General features: G+C 39.4%; 2 protein-coding genes across 2 annotated transcripts in view; one reads left to right on the forward strand and one right to left on the reverse strand.

Annotated features, from left to right (window-relative positions):
- Nucleotides 1–8,477: 8,477 nt before the first annotated feature.
- LOC132975199 (secretory carrier-associated membrane protein 5-like) lies at nucleotides 8,478–14,664 on the reverse strand. The gene is made up of 7 exons (XM_061039598.1): nucleotides 14,479–14,664; nucleotides 13,999–14,058; nucleotides 13,798–13,917; nucleotides 12,227–12,383; nucleotides 10,818–10,919; nucleotides 9,869–9,986; nucleotides 8,478–9,485 (listed from the first exon to the last, which is right to left on the reverse strand). Exons 2-7 carry the CDS (start codon nucleotides 14,003–14,005, stop codon nucleotides 9,318–9,320), a joined length of 672 nt encoding a protein of 223 aa, XP_060895581.1. The 5' UTR covers nucleotides 14,006–14,058; nucleotides 14,479–14,664; the 3' UTR covers nucleotides 8,478–9,317.
- Nucleotides 14,665–22,624: 7,960 nt separating this feature from the next.
- igdcc4 (immunoglobulin superfamily, DCC subclass, member 4) overlaps nucleotides 22,625–27,494 on the forward strand; it is a 57,621-nt gene continuing 52,751 nt past the window's right edge. The window contains exon 1 of the mRNA XM_061039611.1: nucleotides 22,625–23,088. Within this exon, the coding sequence (XP_060895594.1) occupies nucleotides 23,022–23,088 (67 nt within the window). The 5' untranslated portion in view covers nucleotides 22,625–23,021. The remainder of the gene's footprint in view (nucleotides 23,089–27,494) is intronic.

Consider the following 27,494-nt stretch of genomic DNA (forward strand, 5'->3'; position numbering starts at 1 on the left):
ACATGCTGACATTTACTCAACTTTGACCTTGTAGAAAATTGATTCATGTTTGTTTTTGTGAGACAGATATTCAGAGGGATAGAGATGGATAACTCTTCATGAGAAGCCAAATGAGCCAATGAAATGTTTTCTTAAAGTTTTTTTTTTTTCTTAAAAGATGAGTCAGAGTTTGCCTCTTCTGTTTTAAAGCCTCCCTGTTGTATTTTTCATGCTCCTATTTTTTTTTTCCGAACAGCTGCTGGTTAAGTAGCTTAAATGCAGCCTTGTTTCCATTTCACTGTGGGGTATCGGCTCTAATGCACAATGTCCACCAATGAGCCTCTGTTACAGTGCCGGCTTGTGGTAATGAAAAGGACATACTGCAGCATTTTCACAACGGCAACGTCTGCAATGACCGTGAAAGCATTTGAGTTTGCTAAATGATTTAGCCCCGTTTTTCTTGCAACAAATGAATACGCAATTGTATTTATCAGGAATATGCTGGAGGGGGTTTCCCGAGTGAATCCAAACAGTGTGAGATTCAGAGCAGAGCACATAAAAATATCCTGAGGGGTGTGCAGAACAAAATCCAGCAGACACATGCTGTATGGCTGAGATAATACATAATGCACAATGCCAGAGATGCCACCACAAGCATGGAAGTGAGAAACAAGAACAGGAAGAGCCGGGCGGGAAGAATTAGCAAAACTTCCAGCGTGTAGCATGAGGAAGTGTTTGTCTAAATGGTCAGAGCAGCTTGTCAGATTCTGCTGTGCGATGATACTGATCAGCTGACAGGATGTGGGGCGTCATTGCTCTCTCTGATCCAAGAGGTATGTCAGGATAAGATGTTATGCATCTTACAACATTTGCCTCATTGGGGAATCAAGCAACATCAAGATCTTGACACTATCCTCTTAATCATACTTTTTCTGACTGCTCTGCAGATATGTTGCAGTTCTAACTCAGTGTGTAAGCCCTGCTGGCATTTTATCAGACCAACCTGCAAAGAAAGTGTGGTGGTATCCTGAAAAAAGGGGAACCTCTGAACTGCACAGAGATGTGGTTGTACCATGATAAGAGCAAACCCATTACATATGTAAATACACTGCTTTGGGCAGCAAAATGTTATGTCTGATCATTGATAAGCTGAAGATGTGTAGGGAGAGCTCTAATAACCCCCAAGACAAATATTTCCCCTTACAAAAGGCCACATTTACTTCACCAGCAAACCTATGTAAAGCAACAAGCCTTTCGTGAGTAAAGGCTTGCAACCTAATTGAGGAAACAGATCGAGTGAAGTGAAGCAGGACTGATTAGATCTTCCAGCATCTTCAGTGGCGAGACGGCATCGAATACACAAAAACCCTGCAGGAACGGAAACCGTGGTTGTAATGCTGCTTTAAATAGAGGAAACACCTTTTTCAGGGTATGGAGTTGTCAGTCACGACCAAATGAGGATATTGTGAATGGCCTTTGGCTTTTATCTCTTGCATTTCGAGTAAAGCAGGATGACAGTGGGCAATTAGCTGCCTGCACAGTGATGAAGCGAAAAGAGCACAAACCCTGGGCATCTGTGATGGTTGCAGGCAGGTTTAGGAAAGCATTATGTCTGTGATGACAACTTTGACCTACCATTTTCTACTGAGACTGTGCTGCCACTCTCCAACATTCATCACATCTTTGCTAAAATGTAATCACAGATCCAAATTATTACTTTAATAGAATAAAATAAATGAATAAATATGTTTTATCTTGAACAACTCCAGCATTCCCCTTTTAATTGTTCTTCTTAAAAACAAAACTGAATGGCATTCCTACAACGGATAATATAGTCAATTTTATTTTATATTTTATTTTTGCAGTCATGTGGATCTTAATCAGAAGTTTTTTTGTGACACTGATGACAAGGTGATAACAATCAGCTTCATTAGTTTTTCGCCTCAGACCCCGTTCTGTTTTGAATTTTAGCCACAGTGTGTGTGTCAGTTCATGGCGAGGTCACATTATGAGGGAGTGTTTGTACTCAAACAATCGTTATTAGGCCCTACTTGTTTTTAATCAGTCTTTTTGTCAAGGGCGCTTTGCCTCAATAATCTGCTTGTAGTTTTTGCTTTAATTAAAGTTGTAGTGAATACATACATTTTCTAAACAGTTTGGACAGTCTCAAAGCCAGTTTTGTATTTATAACGGCTATCTAGGAGATTTGTGTTTGTAATCTTAAAAAGACATCCTTTCAGAGCTGAGTGATCAGCTTAGCCTACAGCCAGACTCCCTGAAAAGCAGAGTTGCAAAGTTTTCATGTACATTTTGTATAGCCCCGCCCCGTATCAATTATTTACTCAGTCCATCCTGATTTAACAAGCTGCCTTTAAATAAGACATGGCTTTAAAACATAATGGGAGACCTCAATTATTTTTTCATTTAGCAGGTTTATGTGAGGATAATTGAATTAAGTGGTAAGAGAGAATAGAGACTAGTCTGTGAGTTGACATTGCCAAAAGCCCACCTCCAGTCTTGAGGTATAATTTCTGCAGAGCCTACTGTGTAGAGATTCTGTGGCACCGTATCAAGGCCACAGGTAATTCATCTTCTGGCTCCAGCTCTGCTTTGCGACCTAATTAAATGAATAAAGATGTGAAGAAATCTTAATTTCCGTAGGGATAAACACATTGCTGCATGGGAAAGGTAAGAGGAAAAGCTGGCTTTGTAAAGGATGAATAAAGGCAGATGAAGATGAAGCCACTGGCTTGGAGAAAGTCACTGGCTGAGGACATTTGAATAGTGAAGGGAAAAACACAGTGCTCTGATTTACTTGCAGCTGCAGTTGCTGGCTCATTTGTTCTGATAATAGCTCATACTGTGTGCATACTTTATGCAGAGCTGACTCCACCATATATATGTCTGAGTTAACAAACATCTCACTTCTTGTGTTAACACTCCACATCGAAAGCGATGGGCGTTACACAAGACAAAGGAGCAGCTTATGTCATAGAGAAAAGACACACTTGAGTGCACTGCTGACAGTTTAAATACCGCCTGCCTCATCACTGAAACATCTGGCTTCTATTTGGTGTCGGCTGCAAAAAACACTCAAAAAAATGCTTTTTTCTTCCAACTTAGCTCCCTCACTTTCCCCACTCATCAATTTTAAGGAGCATGCAGATGGACAATTGCTCCAGCATCCCACAGAGTCCACGCGGTTACAACAACAGGGCGATAAATCCTCATTAAGGCTTTCCTTCCCTGAAAGCAGAAATTGAAGATGGGATATCCGTGTTTATAGTCACATGCAATTGGAACAAATGAGCAGATCTTCAGGAGGGACAATAGGCTTACCGGCTTAATCAGGTCCTTTGAAAAACCCAACCCACTCACCCACGGGCTCCATGGGGAGTGTCAGTTGATAGTCAGTAATGGGGAGGCACGGCTCTGTGCCACTATACTCAGCAGTTCTCCCCTCTGACAGGCCCATATTTCACCAGACCCATTCACCTCCTCCAGAGTCACCACTTCCTGTGCTGTCAGGGGGATGAGTCCTGTCATTAGATCGGTGATTTCACAGGCTGGTGGCAGCAGAATCCCTTGCTAAAGCTGACTAGCATGGCCCTGCTCCAGACAGCTGGGTGACCCCTCCTTAGTAGCTGGCTGGATGCTCTGATTCCACTGATTACTTACATGCAAACATGATGTAAAGTGGGAATTTTTGCTGTGTGAGGCCAATGGCCTTTGGGACCTGCTGGTTGTGTAGTTGATTGGGTTTGCACAATACATAGCAAATATCAAAGTCTTGGGAAATACAACAAGGGAGCAATTCCAGCTGCAGATCGCATCTTGTCATTTTTATTTAGCTAGTCAGATTTAATAACTTTGGGTCCAAGTTGTTTCTAAGCTGACGAGCTGCTGCTGGACATGTTAAGCAGAGAGAAGCATGAGTACAATGACCTTATCTGACTATAGACAATAGCAAATGATTACACTGTGGACCTCCTCATTATAGATTACATCAATATCCAATACCAAATGGCTGCTATCTGAAGACATTATATCCTCTGTAAGTGACATTGAACTTTTTAGGCATTTAGGTTTGGCCAGAAAAGCGTATTCCAGGCAAGACTTTATTGCATTATTTACTGTCCAATGAGCAACTCAAGAAGCAACACTGTCTTCAGATCAAAAGAGAAGCAAATTCGCCCCTCCAGGTATGTTTGCAAAAAATAAATGTTGTAATTTCTTGGTTCATTATATTCTGGGTTCGTCTGTTATTGTTTAATCTGTAAATCTTAAATCACACAAAGGCTTAATTTTGGCCTGCTCTTGCATTATGAGAAAGACACCAATTTTCTTGTAATTTATACTTGCAATATATGGGAGTTAATTTTACTGAAATTCCAAGATCATGATTCGGATTTTCTAAAAATTATAATACAAACTTTGTCTCGTCCACAAGATGAGACGAAAACAGCTTTTAAAATGCTTGTTTGTTTAATAGATGCCCGATCGATTATTTCTGATGCATTCCAGGAAACTTCAGTTGGCTTTCACGACACAGTGTTAAGCAGATTGGAAAAAAAACAGAACACTTTACATACTATATATAGTATGGGAACTATAGTCCAGAACCCTGCCACAGATTGTAAAATTCTATGTAGAGTCTATGAATAGAGATTAAGGTAACATGAACACCTACAGTAGGTTTTTAGAGTTTAAGTTTAATCATACATTTAAGCAGAAACCATACAGATCTAATCGAGAATGTTCTCAAAGTAATATGTGTTTCCAAAAAAATTGAATTAAAGTAAAACATAACAGACAGTGAAACCATTAAATGGCACTGCTGTAAGATTGTCATTTGGCACGTACCATTAGGCTACTGCATTTCAACTTTCAACACTGATATAAATGACTATTTCAAGTCAAAGCAAACTTTTGATGATCTCAATGAAATCCTTTGATTTAAGTTTCTGTTTTGTTAATGATATCTTGCAGTGTGATCAGTCATTGTACCAAGGCATTTTCTTTTTCTTTGGGTCATCGGCTTTAAGGACCATGATTAACAAAATACCCTTTAGATTAGCAAAATAATTAGTGCAAACAATGATGAAGATATATTTTTTTCTATTTTAAGGCAGCATGATCATAACCGTAATAAAAATGACTAAGCCTTCAACTGCAGATTAACACTCACAGATCCAAACGCTCATACAGTCTTTTTCTTTGGGTCATTCGGTAAACTCAATGTAAATGTGTGTTTCATGTGATAAACTTGTTATAAGTCTAGGTCAGCACTGCATTTCCAATAGCAAAAAAAGGATTTGTCTTAACAAGTATCCTTCAGTTAAAGTCAAAATGTCAAAAAGTTAGCTGTTTTTCTAACCCTGTGTGAATTCCCATGTTTGAAAAGAGATTGCTTCCTACTCAGCCTTCTTCCAATCCCACTTCTGTTGCAATTTGCCCACAGAATGACTGAGCCTTTTACCTCAGAGCAGTTTTATAGGAGACTTGCTGGATGCTGGGGGACCCCAGTTACATGAGCACATGTGTATCTGTGTGTTACACAAACACAAAAGCATGCCTGTGCGAGGGCATGACCCTGCATCAGTACACCTTTATCCAGACGGTAATGTGTGTATGTGTTTAACGGCATGAAAGGGAACTCTATCTCCAGCTCTCCTGAGAAATAAAAGGCCCTCTGTGCTCTGTAAACTTAAGGTCACACAGTGTCCTTTATGTGAACCTCACCTCCTCCCTCCCCTCTCCAACCCCCCTGTGCTCTCCTGTCGGCATGACTGATAATGAGGAAGACATGCATATTACTGAATTTTATTAGTTGTGAATGTAGCATAAAGAAGAGTCATAAATACCTCATACTTGAATTTCAATTACTTCTAATTCCCACAAGAAATAAATTGCTTTCTCTCCTTCATTTTTGCTTCAGTTGGCTAGCTTTTTTTCCCCAATCAACACAGCAAGTCTTTAAATCCCCCACTTTACCAACATGCAGTGCATCTTTCTTACAGATTAAAAATTTGCCTGAAAACTAAATAATTCACAATTCAAAATCCACAGTTCCAAACGACAAGTTCAAAAATTTACAACATAAAATTTCTGTTGTCATTGATTTTACTTTGTATGTGCAGAGAATGCATGAGTAAACACGATCACTTGACACCCCTCAAGAGAAATGCACATTTCAGAGTCTTTCAGCTCATTGTTTTGATTCTGAGGCTTTAAACTTTACTATATTGGATCACTCTCCAGACACAGCAGGCATCTCTTTTCAGTGGAAAAAAAGGGAGCTGAATGCAAACAAGTAAAAGTAAAATTGAGTTCCTAGCTGTTGAACATATAGGAGCATTTAATGGTAAAAAAAAGAAAAGAAAAGGGAAACGGGGAGTAAATATTCATGTAGTGGCCATACACACTACTCCAAATTAATGCAAATGTTGCTCCTATCCGCTGGATGTATAAATAAGCAATCATTTCCTACCAGTGTTGTGTTTACAGCTTGTGTAAGCTAAAACTAATATTTCTGTCTATGTATTAGACTCATAAAAGCTGTAAGATGGCGCCAAGTTAAAGTTTTAATGTTTGTCAGATTAAAACATAGCCCTGCTGTAATGACCAGCTGCAGCAACCGACAACCTCATGTTAACACACAGCTGACATTTTGGTCAGATGTGCTTTTTCTTTTCTAACTGGGATGAAATTAATAAAGCCATGCATGTTGATGCATATTTTAAAAGTAGACCGAACTGAATTTTATCGGGAGAAACTTTGGTGAAGTCTTGATTTGTTATGAATCAATGACTATATTCTGTGGCTGACAACCAGTCCTGTTTACCTGAAGGCACAAGTCTTTTCTGTCAACACCTGTCACAGGAGATTTCCATGTGCAAGGCAATTACAGTGTTTGTTGGTGGCTGCTGGTGGGTCCTCTGGGTTTCTGTATTGCTGTATAATTTCATCCCCCCGTCCACAGAGTAATTCCATCACTCTCCCAACAACGACGGGAGAGGCAGACAGTAGAAACAAGGACATTAAAAGATAAATCAAATTATTTTGTATTTATTCTACGACGGTCACTTACACACAGGATGGCATGGTAAAATAATGTATTAGCTAAGATTCAAAACAGTTTCTGATCAGAAAAGTAATGTTAATAACCCTAACTATGTCAGATATGCAATGCAGACTTTACTAATATATTAGTAGGGAGAAAACGAATAATAGTTATATAGTGCCCCCGGTGGACAATTTGAGTAAATGTTTTACAGCCACAGAGAAGCAATACTACCACCTAAAGGCAAAGAATGTGTCGTCTATTTTCAGTTTCCCTTTTTAACAGTGTTTAAATGTTGCTGCAGTACCATTTGCTGTGTGTAATGTAATGGAAACAATTTAAAATCACATTGTCATGATTGAGTATAACATCTTTATTAAATGGGGCAAATATAACAAAATACTCAAACAAAGAGGCTCTTTATGCAAAGTAACCTCACTGAGCAACTTTGGAAGATTGATGTAATGAATGTTGTGCAATCTGTGGACATTAAACTATGCAGTCTGTCGCGAGTTTTCATTTAACCAGTGATGGTGTGCAATACTTGTTTTCATAAGACACAAACGTATGAATCTGCCAAGTTGCTTTAATGTATTAACAGTAGGCTACCATCATTTATCATTTAGATCATTTGTTTTTTAAAAAGGAAAACAAAACCACAGGACCTTTCATTGAAGCAAAAGCTTAGTGAAATAAATGTGGAGTTGCATCTTTATCAATCCATCATGACATCCTTTATTAAAACAGTGGTTTCACTTTTCTGGGTACCCTCCAAACAAGAAATAATAATAAATAAGAAATGCAATCCTTTACCAAATATGCGTCAGGCAGAAGGGTTGCCAAAGGTCAGAAAGAAACTCTATTTCTTCTGTTTCAGGACCCCAACTTGGTGGGAGGAGAGCATGGGTGATGATCATTCAACCATCCTGAAGGAGCCTCTAAGCAGCGTATAACGAAAACAACAAACCAAGACAGCCACTCCAAATGACTGTAAGTTTAATCGTGTCACCTATTGCTGTTTACATATTTAAAAAATACTAGTATCATAAAATATCACAATGATGGAATGTGTGTGTAGTGATTACCTTGAGCTCCATAGTTCTCATTCACAGTGGGGTTTGTTTTCTGGCATGGGGAGGGAGAATAACAACGCAATATGGGGAGTGGGTGACAGAGAAAAAAGAGATCATGGATGGAAGAGATAGGACTGGCATAAATACAGACTATGATCTGTGGAGGATGAATGAAGGTAATGTTTTAATGTTGGCTCTTTTTTCATTCCTAAACCATCAGCGCCTCTCAGTGGTCACACAGCCACACAGCAGGAGAGGTGCATTCATACTCTGCATGAAACCATTTAGAATAGGACACATGCTAGATATACATACAGTAATAGACTGTCACATTTTCGAATCAACTAGAGGTGACTACAATATTATGGGTATGAAATATCACTTTATTTTTAACACCGACTTGATTATTTTTGTGGTGTAAATCTGATGTCAGCGCACAGTAAACATGACAATAGTATGTTCACATTTTTAATTTATTTCCAATTCAGCTGAAGTTTTGCTATAATACAGTTTATATTGTAACAAAAACGAATCCTTACAACATTCTTTAACAATCTGCATAAAAATGTAGTCAAACTATATAGGTCAAATAAAGTAGAATCAAGGTTACAATTCAATCATTGGTGTACTATTAGAAAACACCTAACTTTACATTTTCAGCAGACTCTAAACATGCTTTTTTAAACACAATGACAAACTATGTTTCTGCACATCTATTTCTGTGTATTTTATTTAAAGAAAAAAAATATTATTTTACCTTTTTTTCTCAAAAATTGCTAGAACAACAGATCAACACAAAGAGTACATACACAGATCTCATGGTCTACTAAAGAACAACGTAAGACACATTCAAAACTAGTTTCATTTCCTTCTCAAACAAACAACGAACCAATGAAAAGTTCTACAAATCATTACAACACCCTTTAATACAGGCATGTGAAAACCAGTTTCCCACTGAAGTTCATAGCTATAAGTTGATGATGAAATTGCTTGAAATCACTGAAACTTGCTGAATCAGTGACGGGGTGAAAATGTAAAAAGTGAACGTGTAATAAAAGTGAGCTACATTTTTTAAACATTTCATAAATTAGCTTAAAAGGGAAACATTTTTTTCAGAAGAGGCAAACCCTTTCCAACCCTTTTGTTAAAAACTTTGGCATAGCTGTCCCATTATTTTTTTTGCCACCTCTGTGTTGTAGAGGCTACATCTGGTTTTCGTTGTATTGAGGGCTGGAGTATTGCTCCTGCATGGCCCCGGAAGCTGCACCCATGGCCGCCTGCTGGACGTGTGGGTTCTTCCAGGCTCCTGTTGCCCACTCCTCCTGAGCTTTGGACATGCTGGCCCCGCTGCCACGGTAGTAATTATGGATCTGAAGGCAAGGTGGAATCAAGTTATTACTGACAGGCCTTCATGTTTGGAAGGTAAGTGATTTAACATTTTTATTTATTGTCATATAGAGCTATGGAAATGTTTGCATTTTTCAAGGACATGCCATGTTAAAGGTGCAAAGGAAGGTTGAATTTGGACTTTTAAAAGCTTGTGAAGTTTTACTTTATTTTGCTGTTTTAGATAGATATACTCCTCACTTGTTTTTTTTAAATTGTCACTTAATTATGGCTGAAGAGTAAACAAGCAATGCAAAAATAGTAATGTACAACATTGTTCACAGACATAATGACGGATCGTGTATTCACATAGATTTCCTGTCTGTCGTCATTTCCCTTTCTAGAAATGCAGAGGCTAAATTCCTACCCTGGTGAGAGCGATGAAGGACAGAGAAGCCACTGCAGTGAACATGATGGTAGGGACCAACATGATGAGAGCGATCAAAATATTATAGCTGAAGAAGGAGATCGTAGCCAACCAACCACTGAAAGCAACAAAAAGAACATTAACAAAATACATTTCAAATAAAGATCAATTGAAGACTATGAACACAACATGACACCATCACTGAGCATCTGCACGCCTAATGTAAGTAGTCTTGTGAACTTTAAGTGCTGCTACATAAAGTTTAAACATTTTAAAGCTCATACATGATGATATATGGCTGCAAACGGTGACATTTATAAACTTTATGGAGGCTGTCATAATATTAATTCCTGATCATCAGCCTGAGTCGAGTGACATTTGGAGGTTCTCTTTAACAGCCTCTCAAAACCTAATAACAGGGCGATCATTAAAGTTATATGAGGGCAATTTCTAATGTTCCATCACTGTCATGTTAATGAAAGCAGGGAACAAGGCGTTTAGAAATAGTTCCTGACCAGGCTTAGAGCTTCAACTCTGAATGTTTCATTCTCAAGCAGATTTTGAAATCTTAACAAAACAACTGTGATTCTAGTAGTTAGGACTTTATCACCTCAAATGTGAGAAATAAAGTAGTGAACCTTTGTAAAGACTCGAGTATTACTTAAAATGCTTGTTCGCTTCACCTTAATGTAAGGGGATTGCATTAGAATTTTTTCTTACTTTAGTACATTTATTTCAAATTGAATAAATAGAGTGAGATCCAGCAACACAAGATAAAGAGTTACCCCTGGCATTCAAGTATCCTTTTATGTTAGAAACGCTTTCTAAATGAACATAAACTTATTTTCTTTTCTTCAAGAACTCAACAAAAACAATTAGAATACAAATGACATTATACAAACAAGTTGAGCTAAATGTTTTCAATACATTTTCAGTTTCGGACTCTTACCACACTCCCCAGCCAGGGATGCCGATGCATTGGATGATGCTGATGCCAACTTGGGCCATGAACACAAAAAAGAACTGCATGAAGTTGAAGGAGCTGTCAGTCCTAAGAAAAACAAAGATAAAGATGTAGCATCTCTACACAGAAATGTGATCTGGCTTAGATCTTTCCACAGACACACATATCGTGTCCTCTGCTGTGGTTGTGATAGACACATCAGCTGTCCCTGTGTGTTCAAAAAGCAGAACTAAAGTTCAAAGATACATGAATGACTTAAGATATTTATATCGGCTTTGCTTGATAAAATGCACACGCTGTAAAGGGAGTCACCTCATGATCTTCATACACAGGATTTCAAAGTCGTTTTACAGACAGGGACAGAAGGGATGTTCAGGGTGACATTTCTCCTCTAGTTATTTCTGCTGCCACTGAAAACTTCCAGAGAATAGAAGAATAGTTTCTCAGAGCCACCGTACTATGGACCATTGCCAATGAGTTTCCCAATTGAGAAGAATGGTAAGATTTGTTTTGAATGATGATTTTTCTTTTGCACATTGCTCTTAAGCGTCCAGTGTGTGGAGTTAAAAAGAAGGGAGGCTAAACCCCTTGAAACACATTCAAATTACCATGCCAACAATCAAAGAAGTCTTAATATGCAGCCATACCTGCAGTCACTTTTCTTTTTTTAAATATGTGAAAGTTTTGTATTTGATTTTGTGCAGTAGACACAATACAATACAATACATTGTGATACAGAGCATTCCATATTCCCCTGAATTTGCAAAGTATTCTCTCTACCACAAATAACTGAGAGGAGCATGCCCTCTCCCAGTCTCCTGCCTGTAGAGTGAGAATCAGAGCCATTCATAGTACGGTTCTGTGCGTGTGCAATGCTCTCATACTAACAGAACAAAACCGACAAGACAAGAAAAACAAAACCATGTTAGGAATACAGCTACATATAGAGAAAACAAACAAGTAAGAGCAAAAAGCAAGAATAAGTGTTATTAAATTTATAATCAGCTCTCCAGATACATAACCTGACATAGTGTCACTTCACCACTAGATGTGCCTGCAGTTACTTTTCAAAGCTAGAGATATTCTCTGTCAATCCGTTACTCACTAACACGGGATACAAATTCAGTATATTTTATACCATACAGAGTTATTGTCTCTACTGAGCTGATAAAACACAAACAGTAGAATTCAACTTCACCTCTCTGTATAATATGTCAGTATAACATGAGTTCAACATTGTGTACTCCTGTTTTAATGCATTGCCTTATTCTTTCTTCAACTACGATGACTGTCAACCATTTCAACAACACAAACACAATTTTACCTTGAGTTATGACCGAAACACTAATTCAACAACACTTGAAATTGAAACTTGAGTGTCATATATGACTTACTTGAAGGCCTTGTAGATGGCTCTAAACCAACACACGTAGGAGCAGGGAGTGAACATGAGCAGCCAGATGATAGCCAGCCCAAAGTTGGTCACACCTCCACCACCAAACATCCAGGCAAAGCAGCCAATAAGATTCACCGCAAGAGTAGCACTATTCACTTAAACACACAAAAAAAAAAACAGACAATGGATTTCAGGTATGGACTAAAAACACTGTTTAAGGCACACATACAGAGACATGCACATGCAGGAAGGAGTAAAAAAAAAAAAGTGGATATGATGAAAGAAGGCAAAACATTTTTCAAAGCCTTTAATTGCAGCGGTTGACAATACAGCTAGTGTTCCCTAAATAGCATTTTTGTACATGTCGTTTTCTATTAATTTTCAGAGATATTATGAGGTTGCAGTTTACTCTCTGCTTAACATGCATGTAATAAGAATAACTGTAGCTCTGTGCTTTCGTTCCATCTCTTCTCCAAACTAGGTTTTCAGGCTGATCAGCTTCATATTTGTGGGCCAGTGAAGAAAATGCAGAGTGCCTCTCAAGATAATTATGAGGCCAAACACAGCTGCAACATGACTGCTATTAAGGAACACAGTTAAATGTCTTGAAACAGCAGAAAAAAACTTGATGATTTTCACAATGCAAGAAGAAACAACAAACACACTGAAAAGCGCAAGTAGAAAATGGTAAATGCAAGTGCAAGTAGAATGCAGAAAATTGCAACAGGGGGAAAGGAGATGTTCGTAAGTTTGAATATCAGCTGAAATACCTGCTTATGTTTATCGTATATTGAAAATGAAGAACCCTGTAGAAAAAAATGTTAGTCACGATCATTAATAGTTTAGAGAGGAATTTATGTTTCTCATTGAGAATAAAAGATAATTGTTAATAAAAAAATCTCCTGGAAACACAATAAATATCCGGCTGTAATTTGCAGCAGGCTCACTGAGGTGGAGAGGCACTTCTGGACGTGCGTATGATTTGTTTTCAAACTGTTATTTGGCTTAGTGGCGTTCTCTAACTACCAGGTTATTGTCGTCGCACCTGTGTAAATGCCACAGTGGATTTGGGCCGTTTCTTGTTCCTCTCCCCTTCATGGACGGGCAGGGAGCTTTCAGAACAGAGCAATATCACAAGCATCATTGTGCTGCTTGTTTATGGTGTAATAAACTTTGATGAAAGGGCTTCTGGCGAAAATTGTCAAACACAATTTCAGTGTTTACCGCTCTGCTCTAACCAAGGCCATCTGGTCAGCGCCATGACTCATCAGCAAATAAACCGGTCAGGATAACAGCCAATAAAAAAAAAAAATCTAAATCTTTGTGCACTATAGGGACCCTTGTACCATGGCCCTTCTGTTGCATTGTACTCCTTATCGTGAGTTACAGAGGGGAAGAAGGTTTATGGGACCTTCAGGAAAAGTCTATTGGCTCCTTTTTATTCTTTAAAAGGAGAGTCAGATAGTCTGGGCAGAAAAAACTCAGTTTCATCGGAACTTAAGATAAAGTTTATATAGTAGTAGCCTATGATGCAGGATTAATACAACAATGTAACTCTACTTCACTTACACATCCACAGGTGGTACATTTTCTTGCACATGCTGCGGTGCTGTTCAGGGATCTCCTCAAAGTCCTGGTAGAAGCATGGCTTCATGGGGATGAAGCCCGGCAGTGGGGGGAAGTTCGGCTCTGAGACAATGATTTCATAACAGTTAGTTATAGCTTGTTGCATATCGTAGTTCCCAGTTACATAGCTCTATAAGTACTGACCCGCCATGTGAAAGATTGTAGAGGTAGCTCGTAGATTTACTTCTTCCTCAGACTCTTGAGCTTGTCAAACGAAACAAAAACACACAGGGGGGTTATGAGGTGCTGATGTAGTAGGTCATATCGTACAGGTCTACGGTGTGGGAAAACACATCTTATGTTATTAACATGTTGTAACAGAAGGTGCTATAAGATAAGCTAACACGTCCTGTCAGGGATTTAATGTGTGAGCCCTCCAGGCGCCGTCTCGACGCACTTGATAAGATTTTCACAGATGAATCCTTCCGGTTTGACTAAATACAACCAGAAGGGCTCCCACACTCCTTCAGAGAGACTGGACACGCACAGCTATTGCAAACATAGTCAAGACGTCCCAGCACCGGCCAATAATATTGTTTAATAGCGAAGTCAGTGGGATATTTTGACAGAGCTGGCCATCATCGGCAGGAATTACGGATTTCACGGAGAACATAATCTGCTTACCTTCCCCAGAGATCAGCTGTTTCTCTCTTTAAAGTCCACAGTCTCCCGTGGAAAAGTCTCAGCGTGTTAAATGTAGCAGACAATGAATAAGACGATGTCTCTAAGCTAAACTATCGGACTAATTTAATATCTTACGCTGCACATTTCCCTGAGCAATAAATCCTAACTCTTCCGTCCCTCGACCAATCAGCGCGCTTGATTCTGCTGTCACTTTGACTCAGACCAATAGGCAGATCACTCCAATCCTTGACGTTGTATTGTTGACCCAATCACTGTTTAGCCCTCTGTCCATGGTTCTGAACCCTGACACACCGACTTAGCGTTGAAGTGCAAACAAGTGTAACTGTATCATTTAAGTTCATCTTTAAATCAGTTCATCTGAAATGAGAGACATTGTATAAATGGTTATGTTGCTTCGGCTGTGTCGAGCAGCAATTATTCTTTGCCGTAGAAATATGACGCAGCAGTGTGTGCATCATCTATAAACTAGCCTACATATATATCTATAAAAAAAAACAACAACACACAGACACACAACAAGTTATAGTTTCTAATAAGAACGTATCAATGTTAGTAAAAAGGCCTACGTAGTTCTCCTGTTTAATAGGGCTATAAATAGGCTACTCTTGTTTTTGTAAATTTGGCTTTTTGATACCCTGTTTGATAAAAGGCATCATGTTATATCAGTGCCCAGAACCAAATTTGAGACTTAGTATGTGTATCTGACTTAAATAAGACATTTACTCTATCCCTCCAGCAGGGAGCGCTGTTTCATTGCAGTGACTGTCTGTAATAATTCAAAAACAAAACTCTAAATTAAATTCAACAGGACACTCTCGACACTGTGCACACTTGTTGGCATTCATTTGCTTGGCTTGCTCAAAAGAACATTTTTTTAGCTGGCAGGAGAAGTTGGTAATTAATCCACAATATGGAGCCACCTGTTTCATATTTGGAACTACGATGCATGGGTAAAAGTCCAGCAGTACTGTACAGTACAACAGGTCTCAAAGCAGACATACTTCGTTTTCTAGTTTAAAAAGTGTACATATAACAGCAACATAAAGTACATAGAAAAAAATTGCCACATTTAGGCATATACAGTAGAAGAAAAGTCCAAAAATGATTTTATGACTTTGGGTCATTTTTGTCAAGACCCATTGGTTATAATGAATGAATGAATCATAAAATCATGTAGGCTGTGCCTGACATCGTGGTCTCACTGTAGTTAGCAGATTAATTTGATATCTACTTTTTGTCAAATATACAGCTCTGGCCTTTACCACACCTTGATTACTGCTTTCTGATGTACCGCCAATGATTTGATTTGTAACTGATAACAAAGGCCAAAAATACCCTTTTCTGTACGTAGGCTAAATAAATCAAACTCTCTCGGGCAATACAACTTGAAAAAAATTATATTATCTAAGTTGCCATGGTGCTGTGTTTTGACAGAGTAAATGGAAATGAATTAAAAGGAAGAAATATGGAAATGAGTTACTCTATAATTCTAAATTTTAACCTTAATCACAGGTGCAAATGTGCCCTGATCAAACCATATGGACATAATGAACACCATCCATATGTCGTTAATCACTGTACATAACTTTATATTGTGTGGATACATTTTTTCTGGAAGTAGAGGTTAATACATTCATTTTAAAAAAAGATTTAAAGAGCAGAATATCACAAACTACTTAACAATAGAAATTTGGTAACAGCCTTTACTTACAGATGTAAGTCATGTGTTGATATGTAACAGAGAGAGAGTAAACAGCACAAATAGGAACTGTAACAGCAGAGTGACTCGTTTTCTAAAAGATACTGAGCATCTTAATGACAAACTAAGACATACTGTAAGTCATTTGCCCCTTTCTATATAAAAGTTTTTAAATTATGTGATGAGAAATGCTAAAAATAAGATCCATCCATTCCTCTCCCTCATCTCCTTGTTAAGTCCTGAGGAACTCCTCTGCTAGTTTATACTGGGCAGAAAGCAGGTCACGGATCTTCTCCAGCTCTGAATTTCAAAGTCAGTGAAAAAAGTAACATAAAGCAAAGTTGGGCATAGAAAACTGTAAGCACTCATAGTCTAGACATTTGGAGAGACCTGCTTTATATCAGAATAAAGATCAGTACAGTGTGTCCAGGAAAAAAAATAAGTACATACGGATCATAAGAATATGTTTTTTAATAAACTTTTATAAGGGCTACTTTGAATGCATAGGGACCCTTCTTTCTTCCCTTACTGTCACTTCTACGACACTCTCATTTTCCTGCTCCTCTTTTCATTAATATGCATCAGAAAGAGCTTCAGTCTAGACGTGTTTCTAACAGGTTGTTCTATAGCCACTTTGACATAGATTGAGTTGGTTATAAGTGGTCTCGCAATCTTGCCTCTTTGTTGTCTTCCTCTCTCCAGCTCTTATTACGCCTCTCTCGTCTCTACACCAAACAAGGCGGCCATTGAGATGAATTTCTTTACGCGCCTTGCAATCTTCAACTTACAGTATTATTCAGAATCTACTTTTCAGGCTAATTAGGACAAGGGCTGCTTCTTTCAGGAAGTAATGGCCCTCCTCTGCATTAACACAGCCCACCTTCTCCCTCCAACTTCAGCTCAAGAACCAACCACAGTGTTTTATTCTGCAGAGATTGAATGAGTCCGATTTCCCCCACGAGTTTCCCAAGACAGCATTAATGCAGCACAATGAGTCTTTCTGGGTTATCTTTGCTGTGTGCTTTGTCATCTTACTGCATTGGAAACAGATAGAAGGCAGGATATTAAGTATCCAATGAGATAGTGAGATAACGAGAATGGTTGGAGGGAAAAATAGAAGAAGGCAGAGAGAAGAAGAGAGGAAATGAAGGATATGAGAAGGGCCGGATATCTTTTCATCAGCATTTATTGAACATCATAGAAATACTGAAAATCTTTCAAGGAGAAAAGTAAAAAAAACTTTCCCATACACACACACCGACACATACAAACTTAGTAGCCTACTTCAGCATACATAAGCACGTTTATTAATCTTTATCACTTGACATGTAAATGCACTTTAAATGATGCAAAAGTGAGTGTCTGTTGTTCAACACTCAATACCTCTGCTTTAAACTTCACTTGTGGCCCAGCACCAGCGCACCCCAAGTGTCATTGTCCTGCATTTGCCCAGTCACCCCCTAAGCCCATGTGCCACCGTTGTCCTGGTTTCTATGGAGACACTTTCCTCCAGACCAAGCATTCGGAGGGCAACCCTCCAGCGGAAGGAGGTGGAATAACATTGTGGCGAGGCAATCATACACCAACCTCATTTACATATCCAAACATGAGCCATGGATGGTAGCATACAGTGTTTGTTAACTAAACAGTTCACAGCTGGTGAGTGGAACTGGCTGGAGATAGAGCTCAGACTATAATTGTCTTTAAAAAAAAAAAAAAAGTAAGTAGATTCTAAAATTATTGGAAAGAAGGCAAACATCAGAAAACTGACAAAATAAATATACAGTCAATTATGGCTCTTCTTTCAGCAGGTAGAAAATATCTGTCTTTGTGCACTTGGATTGCTCAGCATTCTGATCAGCTCGTCTGCCTTTGTAGTGCTGACATGAATGATGCATGCCTGTGTCTGGGCCTGATGTTGTCACTCCTTAGCACCTCCAGCTGAGGGCGCTGTGCCATCTGTCTGTCTGCCACTCAGTGGTCTTCCTTTTCTATTCAGGAGATGCTCTGCTGTTAGATGTGATTCTGTTTCTCTGACCTTGAGGAAAATTAAAGACAGCCACCACGGATACAACTGTACTTATTATTCAAACACACAAACCTTACAGGGGCGGCTGGGGCTCAGTTGGTAGAGTCATCGTCGTCTCTCAACCGGAAGGTAGAGGGTTCGATCCTCAGCTCCTGCAGCAACCTGTCCTTGGGCAAGACACTTAGCCCAGAATTGCTGCCGCTGCTTCGTATGCGGCGTATGAATGCGTATGAATCGGATTAGTTAATACTGATGGTCACATAGCATCCACTGCCATCAGGGTGTGAATGTGTAGGTGTGACTTAAATTTGAAAAGCGCTTTGAGTAGTCAGAAGACTAGAAAAGCGCTATAGAAGCTCAAGTCCATTTACCGTTTACAGACTCGCACACAAGAGAAAGAGACACAAAGAACAAATTGCTTCTTTTCAAATTTCAAACCCAATAATAACTGCTGTCACTTCTAGACAACTTTCTACTTTTGAAACTCCTCTTGAAATGATAAAAAAAAAGGCTTAACAGTATCAATATAATAGAAACAAGGATTATTTTCTTGTTCCTTTATATACTTGAAAAAATGTGATTGTTAAACCCCAAATTGCTTCCCAAAGTTGCCATTAATGTGTAAATGTGTATGAATGAAATAGCACTGATGGGCAGTTTGGCACTTAATGTCACAGCCTCTGATATACTGTACGTGTGTGAATTTGTGTGTGAATGAGTGACCACTGGCGTAGGGCAAACAACAACAGAACCCAAAGAAGGCTAAACATAATTAAAATATTCAACAGTAATGGACTGCTTCACACTCCCATTTATACATATAACCCAGCATTGAATTTCAAACTGAGGGACCAAACTCTGTGAAATGTATGATAATGACTTTTCCTTATTGAAATGCTCAATTCCATCACTGAAACATAGAACACAATCATAGATTCATTTCAAACAAAGACTTAGATAATAAGGCTACCTCTTGAATGTCGATGCATCATTTTGTCACATAAATTCTTGCACCCTCTGTAACTATTGAAGCACATCAGGAAACCATCATATACATGTTACTGTTCCTTGGAGAGATTTGCATCATTTGATCAAATATTAACTACATATTATATAATTGTACTAACATTTTAATGAAAAACCTTTTATGTATTATAGCAACAACTATAACATTTGCACCACAAAATATATTAAAAGCAATAACATCAGGCGGGCCAAGACTGAAGTAGGGATAATCACAGGGGCCATCATCTCTGTAAATTTGTTTTCCTTGGCCATGAACATTATCGTAAAATCTGCTCTGAGCCAGAGCGCAAAGGGCCCAAGATGAAATACACAAAGCACCAATCTCCCATCATGGCCTTTAAAGATGATCTGTCACCAGAGAGATGGTACTAGGCTGTAGGTGGATACTGTTTATTTTCAGTATTCAAGGTGTTACTAAAGCCAGAATTTAAAGCCAAGAAAAATCAGTAAAGAATCTTAGAAAGGTTTTCAACAGCACCCTGAAGGATACATCATCCACCCGATACCTCTTATCTGCTTTGACTTGGAGAGTTGGCAGCTAACTTTCCAAGTTGGTCTGCTATGAAAGCATGTCCCACTTGACCCTAAATCACATAGCCTCTCCAGTTTTACAAGATGCCAGTCTCCACATTGGAGGTCCTCGAGAAAACAAGGGGACAACTAGGGCTGCCTAAGAGTCGGAGCAGCATTCCACTAAGTCATTACAAAAATCTGCAGCTGTGACGTCAAAAGCACAGGAAGTCAAACATGTCTTGGTCAAAGCTGGAAGCAAGGTGAGGACTTGGAGGAGATGGAAAGCTAGGATCAAGGCTGCACCAGGGTAATTGGTGCAAGTGGTAACTCATGGCAAAGTGGGGTTCAGATCTTTTATATCTATCGAGATTAAGAGAAAGACAAGCACTGCCTTGCCCATGCAACTATTTTAAGAAAAGTGTTTTTTTTCCTCACTGTGTGAATACACAGCAACTAAGACAGACATCTCCTGGACGGAAGCAGGTGCTCAGCTCCTCACCAACCAATTACAGTATTTTCTGTAGTAGAGGAAAGCCTAATTTGTTATCAAAGAATAACAGTAAATCCAACATACCTCTCACTGCCAAGAAAAAGTACTAAAACCACTCGAAAGTACTAAAACCACTCGCAGTTTGACACGCGCCAGACAAGTTTACTATACTAATTGGTCTCAGTGGGCAGGGCATCAAATGTGTAAATAATTTTCTCAGCAACTGGTCTGCTTTATTTTGAGCAATCAATGGTTTTCATTATTTTACTGGGGAAAGAAAGCTGTGCCTGTTGAAAAAATGCCCTCTTATTGCAAAAGTAAATTGTTAAAATGAATGCAAAGTTGCTTTAAATTTGCCTCTATAATATTTGGATACATAATAGTAAGCCGTGTTTTTAATTGTAACAAATTGTTGGTGGGGTTTCAACTGTTCCAACAGCATGTTCAGTTTGACTTTGGTTAAAGGGAATCAGGTTACTCATAATTAAGACCATAGCTGGAAGCAGGTCGTACCATCTAATAAATCAGCTTTTCGTACTTCTGTCAATACACTGGTCATTTCACTGCTTCACTTTATAGTATAGATTGCAGTCTCTACATAAAAGTGTCATGGAAAAGCTTTTTTATGCATTTGTTGCATTGGAAATTAAAATGTATTGGTTGATTGGTCTGGTAAAAGCATTTACAACAATGACCATACAGTACAGCAGTACACGTGCACTCTGTAATCAATAGAGGGGAACTTACAAATCTCCATTAAGATTGTGAGGGTTGACATTTTGTGAACAAATGTATCAAGCTAATTCTTAAACATGTTTTTTTTGTTCAGATCATGAAGCTTTTGTAGAGCAATTTGCGAGCAGCTGGTAGTTTGTGTCCATTATTCCACTGGAGCTGGAGGGAAAGGGAGTATCATGGAAATTACAGCTTGACCACAATCACAGAGGACACACCAATGCTATTAGTTTTCCAATGCAATCACATTTGCTGATGGCCCAGACATTCACTTTAATCAGACACCTGGGAAATGCATCCGTCCCATTTCATTTCATCATCCCCAATCCATCACTGATCAGGATTAAATGAATACACTGAGATGAGAAATGAGCTAAACAAAATATTATATCCTTAGTGGGACTCCATCATTGCTTTATGATTTTCTGTCTTGCTTTAACATGCTGAAGGCAACATAGAGAATATTCCTTGCAAACATGTTCAGGCATTTTTTATAAACAAAACAGAGCTGTACTCAAAAGCACAAATGTTCCACTAAGATTAAGATGTTGAAAGAGTCTGTATAAGGATTTATTTTAATCCCAAAACCTATGTGGATGTCACATCAAAAGGTGGGTTTTGCACTTTACAATTTAAGAAAAAACATTTTTTTTTTTTTTTAGTGTGTAACAAGTCAAGGTTTTTATGTAATTTCGAAGGCTGTATCTATATTGTGAAAGCCTTTGTGTGTTTGCCTCTCCTGCTTTCTCTGTGTATGCTGGTGAATACTAGGATGCTGCCGATATCAGTGATGCTGAGAGTCCTGCATGAGGCAAGTCTTTGTCTGCTCGGTGAAGGCTGGGCTCCAGCTGGCTCCCGCTATGTGCAAAAGTCAGTGGGTCCCTCAGCACTCAGTGCAGTAGGCGAGCCGGCTGATTGATTGGGATGCACACCACCAACACCCCACCAACCCCACCCCTTCGTCCCCACCATCCCCACCTCCTCCTTCGCGTTCTCCTCCTCCTCCTGCCTGCTCTTGCACAGGGAGCACATGTGCCTCTCCTACTCTCCATTTTTTTTTCAGACAAACCTGCTATATTACACACTGGCATCCTGCAGCCTTGCATTCATATACGTGCACTTGCATAAACAAAGGTGCATGTTCTCTATCGAATATTGAGCAACCTAAAAACACAAGGATGTCTTAATGAATTAATCGGAGGATTTTGCATAGTTATAAAATAGAGTCTGCACTAAAATGTGTGCCTAGTGAATGCTCGAACAAATAACCACTGTCTGAAACCTTGGGTTCATTCGGGGCAACAAATTGGCAGTCATTACAGATAACTGCTAAGCGTGACCATCCTGCATACTTCGCTTTAATCTAGCAGAGAATGAGGCATTACCCTAACGAATTCATCATTCCAGAAAGAGAGAGAGAGGGAGAGAGAGAGAGAGAGAGAGGGCGCCTGGGGTTAAATATTTTTGGACAAATTTGATATTGCTAGTGTATCTACTGCGTATCCGCTTTGAATGAATCCTCCAAGTGTCTTTGGAAAGCGTGGAGTTGGACAAAAAAGGAGGAAAAGGGGTGTGTTAAAATCACCGACAGCTTTTCAGGACTCCAGCGACGAGCAGCCAGCCAGTGTCTGGTGAACGTGCATGCGCGTGCGTGCGTCCACTAGCATGTGTGTGCGTGTCTCTCTCTCTCTCTCTCTCTCTGTGTGTGTGTGTGTGTGTGTGTGTGTGTGTGTGTGTGTGTGTGTGTGTGTGTGTGTGGTGTGGACCAGCAGCCAACACACACTTAACATTCGTTCGCAACATGGCGTTGAAGCGCCGAGAGACACGACGGCTCTCCCCAGACTAATGCAACACTGTAGTTAGTTAAAAGAGTGGGGACTGTTCGCCTAAAGACCGAAAACATTCACGAGGACTCCTTTACGCACCGGCGGAGACAATAGCGGATTCCAACGTATGCATGTCGCTATAACGGTATAGCTGGTTGTATAGACGAACGCTGCTACCCCACTGGTGGAAATCAAAGGCTGTACATGGCGGTGGAGAGCACTATTTGGCTGTTCTGTTTTCTTTCGCTGTTTTGTGGTCCATCCAAGCAAGGTAACGCGCTTACTTTAATCATCTGCATGTTTTTAGTGGAGTGCTTAGTGTGAGGAGGGGGGATTCTTATATTACACTGTAGTGTAGTTACTTAGAATTCAAGTGGGCTGTGGTAAAAAAAACAACAACCCAAAAAACAAGAGAAAGCGACTGGGTGAATGTGCACCTTGCATGGTTCGTGCAATGTCCCCACCGGATTCCGCGTTCACCTCATGTGGCCTCTCCTGTGCGTTTGAGGCAGGGGTGTATTGTTACTTCATGGGTGTCTCTCCTGGGACGCGCTGGAAGGCTTTTCTCGTAGTGAAGTTGCAGCACGTTACCTAAGGAGCAGCTCCCTGGACGTTGCCACAGAGCAGCCACGGGGCTTTGAACCGAGCAGGGACGACTCGGATCGAACAGGGGATGGGGCTCATTATGCAGACACATGGGCTTGGTCTTGGTGCTTAAGCAGCAGCTCGGTGTTAAATGTGTGGATAGCTTTGCCATTGAAATGATCACAACTTTTCTGTCTCGCAGTTTAATCAGGACTATGCTGCATTCGAAGCCGGCTTCAGCCACTGCCTGCAGGAAGTTCATTGAAAGGATCTTGAGGAGATAGTTGATTATCAATGGGATACTCTTTCTATGAATGGATATTTTTGTCTGATAGCTGATTGTCAAATATGCACACAAGCAGTTTCATTTCCACAGATAATGTGGTGGCTCCTGAGTGAGCTGGTGTGAGTGGAAAGTCTGCCTGCCCACACATGGGACACTAAGTGGGTGAGAAAGTGGCCACAGGATTAACATAACAAAGACCTGTGCAGAATATGAGAGGAGGGGGCAGAATGCATTGAAGCCAAATAGTAAATTTACTTCATTATACACATTATGCTTTTGCATACATTGAAGCTCATTTGACAAACTTTCAATTGGTCTCAGTTTAGGAAGCCCCTGTGGACAAAGTGCCTCCTTTCATTTTGCTTATCTTGTCCTGTAAATTACTGAGGAGTGTTTCCTTACAAAGAATGTCATCCTTTTGTCTTTGACAGTAAAAAGTATCCCTCACTGTGAATCTTTGCTGTGGAAAACTAAAAAGACGGCTGTTTCTGCAGGGTGCGGATATTCGCTTTTCTTCACAACTACCAAAAGGCACAGGCATTAAATATAACAATATAGATAATAACCAATCTAATATGTGATGGTCTGGTTTTCTTTTGTAGGTCATAAAAAGGCATCAGCATTTAGTTGAGTTAGTTGTCATAACCCGCTAAAAACTCCTTAAAGGAGCTTTGATGGAGTGAAAAACTGAAGTTCAAGCTTTGAGTGAAACGTTTAGGTAACATTTACATCGCTGCAATTTTCTTTTTTTTTTACTTTACTAACAGGTTGTAAAGATCCCACAAAGAGGACCAGACATGTTAGGACAGTGTGTATGTTTGACAGAGAGAGAGAGAGAGAGAGAGAGAGAGAGAGAGAGAGAGAGAGAGCTGACACACTAAAGAGGATTTCCAAGAGGAGGTATTCATTTTTTAGGCTAGCATTAAAATGACTCCTGAGAACATTTAAAACTTATTTTAATCTTCTGTACTTAACAGCCTCATCTTAAAGTTAGGCAGCAAGTGTTTTGACGACAGTTAGTTTTTTAAAAGAGTGATGAGAGGTGTCCTGTCATGTAAACAGAGCACCCTGAAAATGTCTCTTTCATTAGTTGTTTGTAATGCTACACAGCTTTAAGAACAGTCAGGCTTTGTCCAGTTCTTCATTTCTTCTCAAAACTGTCTGTACTGAGCGTGGCATTGTCTTGCTATAATGCTATTTGTTGATGTCTCTCTCTCTGCAACACAAGAGTGAGCACACGTTTTCACAAGTAGATGACTTCATTGCCTCACTGATCAGTATTTTATCCTTCTCTGTCTGGATATTTCCTGCTGCTCCTCCAGCTCCTGTATGACACACATTGCAGTGATGGCCATTTATACAGTGATGAGAAATAAAGCAATATAATGCACAAGGATTGGAGAACGGAAAAGTATGAATATATCAGAAACTCCAAAGTGCTTCTCCACATCCAGGTAGACCACAACCTTTACTTTGAGATCTACTATATTTTTTATCATATAAGTTCCATTATTCACTGTTCAATTATGCATTGAAAGACCAAAAGAGGCACTAGAGGTATGCCTCCTCCACTTCAATCTGATATAGTGAGAGAAGGTCAGAGGATACAATTTATATAGAGTTAGATTACCGTGCCCTGCGGACTCCAGCAGAGACAGAATAAGGAATTACTCCCCTTGAGATCCTCCTGACAGGAGAGAGAGTGCCACACTGGGGGCGATCACATCCACATGATGAAATCTCTCACAGGTAAATGGCCATTGTGATGGAGGTTGTCTGTGATAAGAGTGAGGGGGAAATTGATTTCTTTACAGTGTGAGATTTGTCATTGGAATTTGGTAGCAAACAGTTTTGACATTTTGTGGCTGTCTAAAAAGCTTTTGAATTGTTAAATTATCCCACTCGTAAAGTTGCTAAGAGGCTATTTAAATCAAAGTCTGAAATCTATTAAAACATAAGAGATAAAGTGTTCAGAGCAGAGGCCACATTTGTATTCACAAGCTCTTTAAACACTGAGCGATTCAACTTTTTGATCAAATGGACAGATTAGTATATATCATTGTTATTACTGCATAATCTCAGGGACCGTTAATAACACACTCGTTGATGGTGACTCACTCTGTGTGTGTGTGTGTGTGTTTCGTTGGGTTTAGAAAGTGGAGCGTGAATGTCATGGGTGTTTTCCTACTTGTGGGAACTGAGGCTGGTGGGTGGGGGCTTGGGGTGATTCTGGGACAGAGATGAATTGGCGGGTGCTGGTTGGGGCGAATTTGAGGGCAAGGGCCACGGCTACATCCACAAACAAAGAGCTTGTTTTGTCCTTTCTAAAGATCAAATGAAAATATGGCAGCTCCACTTCACACATCACAAGCAAATGAATGCAACCAAAGTGCCTGAGTGTCTCTGTGTTCACCGTGTGCAAGGACATAATGGAAACAAACATTTGCTCTCCAACAAAACTTTATGAGCAAATGCATGTGTTTATTGTGAAGCCTCTGGTCTTTTGATATGCACAAACACACTGTAAACAAAGCAACAGTTTCATGGCAAAGCTTTGGTGCCTCACTGCCTGAGCATGTCACTAAGATCATCCTTCAAATGCACCACGTTTGTTCTGTTTGTTACAAACAAAATATAAATAATCACAAACTGAATGACACTTTATGTTAACCATTAAAAAGTCTACTCATCAGTCAAGTTATAGTCATTTGAAGTATGCGAGAAAATGTATATTGAGCTACTATAGTACAGTATCAATAGTATGTTCTGCACTTAATGTGGCCATCTTGTATCCATGCATGGACCCAAAGTATTGGCTTTATATAATCTGGGTTATTACACTGTTATAGAAAAAAATAGACTTGTAACTAGAATGATATTATCAATGGCTTTCAGTCAAATAAATTGTGCTGAGTCTGACTCTGGAAGTGCTAGCAAAGGTTAGATAAACACAAAGATGGAGGATATTTATTTGTGTCACATCCAGGTGCAAACAAAACTACATCACATGACAATTTTTGTTGTTCTTGTTGTATTTCATTTTTGTCTAAACTGCACCTTTACTGAAACTTTTTATTTAATCACAACTTCCTGCTTCCGAGGCATCAGTGCTTTCTGAACAAAGGGTGATCAATCACAATATACTTCACAGCAATACTAAGTATCCTGTTAAATATTCAGAATTGCAATAAAATATGATGAAAAAAGTATTGTGATTATGAAGTATCATCAGACATCTGTTGATGAGGCTCTTGCGCATGAATCAATCTGATACATAGACTTTACTCACAGACAATGTAAGAGGCAGATTGTAGTGAACAGCTCTTGTGTTGCGCTTGGATTTGATGTTAATCTGAAATTAAAAGTGAATGAAGAGACAATTGTCAAGAATTCTATCATGAACTTCATCCAAAATAAAGGTATCCAAAGTATGTCACATGCTCCTGATTTAGGTGTGGCTGAGGCTGTGAGCAGGCCCACTAGTGTTACCACAGTTGAACTCTTACTTTACTTTACAATTTCTGTGCTTCTTCAGCTGCACGGAGGAATAAATTACAGACTTTTATAAGCAATGATGGATAACTCTGCATCTCAACATCTACTCTCGGTGACACTGCTGAATGATAAGCACAAAGCTATTCCTCCAATATTCTGAGGTCAGGTGGGGTCATCTCAGCAACTTGGTTCATACTAAGTTAATATCGCATCTAAACACCCGAGGAGAATCTCCCTGTGGTAATTCTGCTGTGGAGTGACCCTATACAATGTTGGTTATGGTTGTGGGAGGGGAATGTTTTTTGAAGTCA

The sequence above is a fragment of the Labrus mixtus genome, chromosome 1, assembly GCF_963584025.1.
Source record: "Labrus mixtus chromosome 1, fLabMix1.1, whole genome shotgun sequence".
NCBI classification, from domain to species: Eukaryota; Metazoa; Chordata; class Actinopteri; order Labriformes; family Labridae; genus Labrus; species Labrus mixtus.